This window comes from Aegilops tauschii, chromosome 5 (assembly GCF_002575655.3).
Source record: "Aegilops tauschii subsp. strangulata cultivar AL8/78 chromosome 5, Aet v6.0, whole genome shotgun sequence".
Lineage (NCBI taxonomy): Eukaryota > Viridiplantae > Streptophyta > Magnoliopsida > Poales > Poaceae > Aegilops > Aegilops tauschii.
The window spans coordinates 583,620,981-583,628,900 of record NC_053039.3 but is presented as its reverse complement, the minus strand read 5'-3'; the positions used below and the strand labels follow the sequence as shown (position 1 = coordinate 583,628,900).

Sequence of the window (7,920 nt, the reverse complement as noted above, 5' to 3'; positions counted from 1 at the left end):
GCCATCTCGATGATGTCGGTGCAGGTGTCCGGCTCAGGTACCGACTCGCCGATCTTGCCGATGAATACGTGGATTCCGCCGAAGGGGACCCGGTACCGGTACTCAATTGAGCCGACCTTGGGGCCCCAGCTAGCATCGTCGATGTAGAGCTTGCCGCGGCGGCTCTTAGTCATCCAGCCGACGGCGTATCCCTTGATCCCTGCGAAGTTGCCCTTCAAGAACTCGAAACCACCGTGCGCAGGCCCCACGGTGGGCGCCACCTGTCGTGGATTTAACACGGTAGATGCCCTAGCAAAAGGACTTAGGTGTGGAGCCATCGCAACTAGGTTAGCTTGAAGGGGTTAAACGGGACAAAGGACACAGAGATTGAGATTTGGATTTGAGTTTGGATCGGGCGGCGTCTAATCCCTCATCCTTTGGCTTTTGGTTTGGCAGCGGAGGAAGGATGCATTTGTTTGTATATTGTATGATAATAAATAATGTGTTACTATATTTATTTTGGCAAATTAATCCGAGCTACAAGAATATCCTTTTTTGAGCTAGCACTCCTTCCTACACGGATACACATACGAGTATCTTCTAGGCTAGGCTAGGCTAGGTTAAGAAAAGAAAAGAATCGGACGGCGTCGGGATGGAGATGTTGGATGGGATCGGACGGCGGATAATCCCTCATCCAAACCCACTAACGCCGCAGCAGCAGCGGAGGGAGGGTAGGGGTAGGGAGGGGATCCTCATCATCAGAGTCCAACCCTCGTCCTCTCCCCTCTTTCCCCTACCCCCCCGGCCGTCGACTCCCCGCCGCCGCCGCCCCGCGAAAGACGGGTGAGATGTCAGCCGGCCAGCCGAGGAAGCGGCCGCCGAACGCGCCCCCGCCCAACCACCACCAGCAGCAGCAGCAGCACAGATCGAGCAAGCGGCCCAGGCCCCACATCGAGCAGCCGCCCCGCTCCCCGCTGCTCACCCTGAGCTCCCACATCCACCTCCGCTGGGATGACCGCGCCAGGCGGGTCCTCCCCGCCGACGACCAGATCGGCATCCCCTGGCGCCATCTCGCGCCCTTCCTCGACTCCCCGCCCCGCGCCCCTCGCACCCTCGCCGACGTCGCCACCGTCCCCAGGCGGATTTTCTCCCTCGCCGACATCCCTCTCCTCGGTGGGGTCTTGTCCTACCAGGTAATAGTACTAATCCCTCTCCCTCTCCCTCTGGGTATATGGATGGGTATATGGATGGATGGATGCTGAGGGTGGGTGCTTTGCTATTTTCCTAGGTCTGGGACGCCTGCCTGACGGAGGCCGACAGGAGGTTCCTTGCCAGGTTTCTTCCGCCCGGCTCCGACGCCGAGGAAGCAGTGCAGGATTTGCTCACTGGCGAAAATCACCACTTTGGGAACCCCCTTGTAACCTGGCAAGTACTGCTTACTATTCCTTCCTTCCTTCCTTCCTACTTTTTTTACTTGACTTGACTGCTTGGTGTCACTATTGCTGCTGTCTTCATTCAGTCAGTTTGGTATTTTATTTATACTACTAGAGTACTAGTCACTATTTTACCCATGACTGCTAACTTATATTTAGGAACGGAGGGAGTAAGTGTTAGCAACTGACAATTGCTAGCTTTCCTGCTCATTATCCCTTTTTGTGCTGCATTCTTACTTATGCTCTCTTCACTAGCTTTTGGTGCTTGTATTTTATATCAATAATATCAATGCCTGTTGCTGTTAACGACTGAGAATTGCTACTACACTAGCTTTTTACATTCCACGCGTACGTCTTGTCCAATACCTACCTTTTCTTTACTCTACTCAATCATGACCAGTTTCACTCAAGACTGCAATTGCCACCTCAGGCACTCTTAATTACCTCGTACATGTGACCAATAATGATTTTTTTTTCTGCTCCACTATCAGTGTAACAAACAACTTCTTTTTTCTTTTTTTTTTTTGCGATGACACAACTTTAGTTAGTTGGCTTGCAGATTTTTAATGTTATAAGGTTATGACTGGTATGATGCGATTCTTGTGCCTCACCTATATCTTTAAAGAAAAGAAAATTATTTATATATATTCAACAAAGGAAGCTCACATGCACCAAATTTTACTTGCACAGTGCCTTTTTCTTATGCATGAACGTAATTGCATCACTACCAAATTAATGTATTGCTGCCTCTGGTGCTGCTCTTCAGACAAAATTTCTCTCTGCTGCTTGGCGGTTCCCTCCTTACATACTTAACAATCCCTGTTGGATATGAGTGCTCATTAGCTTCTGTTGCACTCCAGGTCCTCTGCTCTTTGCTGTGGTGATCTTCATCCAGATGCTGTCCTTAACAAGGAGCAGCAAATCAGAGCTGATAAGAAGGCATATCATGCACACTTGAAGAACTACCATTCCGAGTATGTCAAAATGCTAATAATCTACTCCATTCTGCTCATGTTGCAATGCCCTTCTTAATAACACCCTAACCATGCAGCATGACTGATACCGTCACGAGGTGGAGGGACAAATGGTTAACTTGTGACAATCCTAAAAGCTTGTTCAGGTTATTCTCTCTCCCTCAGATTTTATTTATTCAATGCTTTCGCTTCTACGTCTTATTGGTAGTTGCTCCTTCATCCCCAAAATGACCCACTTGTCAAACAACCTTTGAATAGTTTTATGATTCACTGAGATTTAAGCAAGTTTCTTTTTAAGCATCTAACTTTTCGAGCTCCTTTTTAGTCCTTAAGCTTCTGGCTCGCCACCTAGCCTTTAGGATTTATCATTGGATTGGCACTTCCTTTTTTGTTATCTTGTGAAATATATATCCTGGTGATACTTCGTTAGTTGCTACTAATAGTTCAACTGCTTCCCATTGGCGCTTACAAAAGGAAAAGCTCGTGTGTTTTGGATTATTCTAACTTGAAGCCTATTATTGCTTATCTCGTGTAGGGATAACCTTGCTAAACAGCGACGAGGGGACCGGCAGTCATCCGGAGAAAATGTCATATTTTCTAATGCTCCTAAGAATGCAATACCCATGAAGGTTGTACGAAACGGTGACGTCACAAAGTATATGTCATATATTAAGGTAAACTTTTTGGTGCTTAGAATAAATTTCTGCTTCCGCTATGCTGGAGTTGAAATGTAAATAAAGTCCGAGCCATTGCAGTTCTTCTTAACATAATATAACCAATCATATATCACTTCTGTTTCTAATGCAGTGTCAAGCTTTAATTTGCTTGTTCAACCCAGTAGCATCGAATTCATTTAGGATTAAAGTAACCGTTAGATCTGACATAAATCCAGTTTTCTGAAGTGTTTTCCTAGAGAACAATATGTTGATTTTTTTAATTGTTGCACCCATTAGCCACAGCGATAGTAATATATCATGTTCCCTTAGGAAGATGCCATATTGTTGGATGTATCTACCAGCAATTGTTTTTAGTGTACCGCTGACGTTATGCTGATCTGGAATCACAGATTTACTTTGGTGTTCCTATTATTCAGGTCAGCAGGGCTCAACATGATCTTGTTAAGAGAATGAAACAATCTGGTGATGGCATTCAGACAAGACATCTTGTTGGTGTTATTGGTGATATTGACAACTTCCATGTGAAACCATATGAGACACTGATGGAGGATGAGAAACAGAAACTGCACGATCATTGGTCAGTAATAATATCTTAATTTTGTCTGTTTTTACTTTTGATGGGTCTTTTCTTACGTCAAACTATACCCATGCTAGGGTCATTCTGTCATGTAAAGAACTCCCTGCTGCTTTCAAGGCCCGCCGGGAAGAGAAGTTGATTGCTGAGAAATTAAGGAGGTCACTGTGCCTTGAAATTGCAGAAAGGAATATGTCTGAGGTGGAAAAGGTTTGTTATGCCTTACCATTTTGAGCACTTCTACTTTTATATGAAGAACATGACGTGGAATTTAACTTCTGTATATGAAAATGAACCGGATTTTTCGCTTAGATGGGTTGAGCGAACATGATGTCAAACTGCTTGCACGTGCATCTCTAACAAATCCCGGACTAGGTTGTAGATGCTTGCTTCAAAAGATGTGCTGTTGATAGTATTTGGTACAGCTATACATCTATTGTGCACGAGAATAGCAGGTTTTTTACTACACATTGCTGCCCAATGGGTCATTATACAATTTTATGATGAAAATGTATTAGTAATCATGCAGCACAGTCGGTTTAGGCACCGGGTAAACATGAAAATTTGCAAAGCATTTCTTATTTATTATGTATTCATTTAAAAGTTATGATTAGTTTCTAACAATCTGCCTTCTAATTTTTTTATGAGAAGGCAGAGCAGTTAGGTGTCAGAACCGCAGAAGTTGAACAAGATGGTGCTTATCGAAATGGTGGCACCTCAGATGGACAGGAAGAACCGGTAGAGCACTCGCCTCAGGATGTGCCGCAATCCGGGAATACTAGCAGTGCAGGTCTTGAAGATGAAGAAGATGCCAATGATACAAGTGATACTACTGATACATCCACAGACTCTCATGACAGCCCAAACACGACAGATCAAGAGGGCAATGATACAAGTGATACAGGTACATCCACTGACTCTCATGACGGCCCAAACGTGACAGATCAAGATGTTATGGACATGAATAACACGAATATACCTACCCAGAGTCAGGGTACCTCAGGCGAGCAAGATGAAGAAGTTGAAAAGATCAGCAGCACAAGTGCTAAAAGTGGCGACAGCTCAGACGCGCAAGATGAAGCCCTTATGGATATAAGCTGTAGGAACGGAATCTCCCAGAGCGATCCAGGCATGGCAGATGATGATATGGAAGACACCAGCTGCAATGATACAACTCTCCAAGCAGATATGCAATCTCAGGAGCCCAAGGCCATCAGCGGCACGATCTCACCTATTCAAGGCCTCAACAGCCCAAATATGCTAGTTCAAGATTGCAAGAAGACTGGCTATATAGGTTTTCCTATTCATGTTCATGGCGGTTTCGATGAGCGAACTGACGACTTGAAGAACATGTGCTACCCGAGTGCCTCAACTGGACCTGACAATAAAAATGAGATGAATGGCATGATTCTTGATCAAAGAGAGACTGATAATATTACAATGATGCCCTCTGATAGTACTTCGAGCAGACAAAATAATGCGAAAGGTCCTGAACTAAAAGGGCCTGCAAAATGCCAGAAAGAATTATGGCAGCCAGCAAGTCCTGTGGATTCCTTTTACCACCCTCCGGGGAATGGTCTGTATGCACAATCAGGTGCCCTGCAGCTCAAACATCATCTCTCTGGAAGGCCAGCAACTTGTATGATTGACTTGGAGGTAGATGACAGACGCAGACAGCAAGCTCAAATCAGTGTTCCTGCTGCACAACCGATGAGCAATTCAGCATCTCTGTTGCAACCAAGCACGAACCAGCTAAACGGTGAGCAGCTCCTAAATGGCGTGAAGGGTGTCGGAATGGTCCCCTCTTATTCCCTGGGACATGTGAACGGCATGAAACAGTCTATGGGCTTGCATTCCATGACAAACGGACACCTAGCTCAATCTGGTCTGGCCCAAGAGCAGATGCAGTTGCTTGGTGAGAGGCACAGCGGACTTTACTCGCAGCAAGTTGAGAACGACATTAACATGTATCCCAGTGCAACGCTCTGTACTCAGAACAGCTTTCCTATGGTCGAGCCCCAAAGTTTTGCTGGTCACGTGCCTGCGGATCAGAGTCGCAGCTGGTTCCCTGACGAGGATCAACCATCACATAATAATTGGTCTGGAATGGGATCAAACGGCGTCGTTTTAGGCCAGGATCTGCCTGGCGGGGACGGGAGCCTTCTGAGCGTCCTGTCCCAGTACAAGCAGCAGGTATCTTCACGCCCGCCGGGCTCTGACCAGCTGCTCCTTGGAGGAAGGAGGAATCTAGTTGCTCCTCTTGGTGTTGCTGAGAACATGGTTCCTTTATCAACAGACATGTATGGGTACACCCAGAATAATGTGGCAGGCAGTCAGGTCGACAGCAATCTGCAATGGGCACAGGGAATGACCCATCCTTCTTCCTCTGCTGCTTGCTTCAGGCAGTTTGGTGGAGGGCCCTGGTCAAGATAGCATCTCATCTCACCTCACCTCACCTCATCTATCTGGCTGGTTGTATATGTTCTCCGATTTATTCCGAGATTGCGGGAGGAGGCGGTTTTGTTAGATTTGAGGTCGGATTTGTTGGTGTACATAGTGTGCCGAGGTGTAGATATGCGAGTTGCGGCGCAGAGAAGAAAGAGAATGAATAAGGGCTTCTTCAGTGCAACTCCATCTGAGGTTTAGATTAGAATGTTTTTCTTCTTGGAGTTTACAGAATAAGGAGATGCTGACCCCACCAGCCAGGAGTTTGTTTTGTAGTGTCGATTATTCATGGTGAATTCAAGAATTTGACTTCATTTGGTTGTACAATTTTGTCGCTGTACTCTGTACTCTCTGATGAATATCAGATATGTTGCAATGCTTTCCTTTGGGTGAGATTCAAATTGCTCTACAAGAATGTGATTTAAACTCACACTATCTAGTGGTGCTACCTTATTTGAATATTTGACAGAGACATTTCAAATTTATGCCATGTGACTAGCATATGACCTAATATTTTATAAGTCAATTTTATGATTGAACTTGAGGTTCAAAATCCGAGGAGGCCATAGGAGTTTTTTCTTCTTAAAAATGACCCCAATCTATTATTATAAAGGTTCATTATATAAACAAGGCACCCAAAACATAATAAAAAGAGTTAATTACATTTGGAGCACATAAACTTGCGCTATTTTTGGTAACATAACCATACAAAAAAACCCATAAAAGTGGTACATTATTTTGATGTTGTATCATTTAGGTAGGGTATTACCTCACCATGATGGCCCGAACCTGGGTAAACCCTTCGTGCTAACTCTCATCTGATACTTTTAGCTACGTTCTCTACCCTACTGAGGGATTTGACGGCTTTTTGTACCATTAGTTAGTATGATGCAATCATGTTCTTTGGGTAAATTCGGTTTCAATTCTGTCCAAATTAGTTTGCATTTTCAGTTTGCAATTCTATCCAATTACTATTTACCTCAATTTTCATTTGAGTAACAAATTACAGTTGCTCAATTGACACCTTGGACAAAAACTTCACATAATCAACTTGAGAAACCTGACATGTTCCATTTATTCTTCTTGAGCATACATTGATCTACAATGACACAAACTGCATAATAAGCAATGCAACCCCATCATAAAGAACAACACTTGCAAACACCACAAATATTACAAACAAAACTCTCTTCCCCTTATTTTGCTCTACTCATTATGTTGATTCCTCTCTTGCTTCATCCTGCAGATATCCCGATCCTTCTCAAACTGAGCCTAGCCTTTTGCAGCTTCTTGTTTTCATCTGCAAGCTTGTGAATCACAAACCTTGCTCTCCCTTACCATTCTTGATCGGTCCACCTCAAGTACTCATAGGAGTGTAACCCGTATAAAATATAAATGGCAGAGACACATTCAGTCAAATTTCCAGACAGTAAAAAAATCAGTGAAACCTAAAAACCTAATTTAGTACCTCGTATGGATAGCTCTGAAATCGTCGTCCTGCATCAAATCCTTCATTGCACACTCTAAGAACCGGCGTCATTTTTGCGCCCACAGATTCAACCCTATCATGTTGGCCAATTTCACATGACCCAATCTCATCCACCTATTTCATGACTGACATCAGCAGAACACCATCATGCATCGAATAAAGAACGCACCTTAATGGCTTTTTTGGAGCCAAAATGAAGCTATGAGGTCATTCTCCATTTTCTAGCCATGTCACTGCCGATGTCACAAGCTTGGTTGACGCTGTTGTTCCCGTCGTAGATCTCGCCTCTCAGGGGTGCACGACGACTACTAGAGTGCCCTACCTTCTACCCTCCCTCCATGGCATGCAC

General features: G+C 44.6%; 1 protein-coding gene across 1 annotated transcript; it reads left to right on the top strand.

The window, feature by feature from the left end:
• Positions 1–708: 708 nt before the first annotated feature.
• LOC109733667 (uncharacterized) lies at positions 709–6,460 on the top strand. Its single transcript, XM_020292893.4, has 8 exons — positions 709–1,172; positions 1,268–1,404; positions 2,273–2,386; positions 2,464–2,532; positions 2,922–3,060; positions 3,480–3,640; positions 3,718–3,847; positions 4,289–6,460. Exons 1-8 carry the CDS (start codon positions 828–830, stop codon positions 6,068–6,070), a joined length of 2,877 nt encoding a protein of 958 aa, XP_020148482.1. The 5' UTR covers positions 709–827; the 3' UTR covers positions 6,071–6,460.
• The last annotated feature ends 1,460 nt before the right edge of the window (positions 6,461–7,920 follow it).

Bases quoted from the DNA above. Each gene is read 5' to 3' on its own strand.
- LOC109733667 (XM_020292893.4), top strand. From the start codon at position 828: ATGTCAGCCGGCCAGCCGAGGAAGCGGCCGCCGAACGCGCCCCCGCCC. The intron at 1,173-1,267 runs GTAATAGTACTA...CTATTTTCCTAG, and splicing joins GTGGGGTCTTGTCCTACCAG to GTCTGGGACGCCTGCCTGAC. The intron at 1,405-2,272 runs GCAAGTACTGCT...GTTGCACTCCAG, and splicing joins GGGAACCCCCTTGTAACCTG to GTCCTCTGCTCTTTGCTGTG.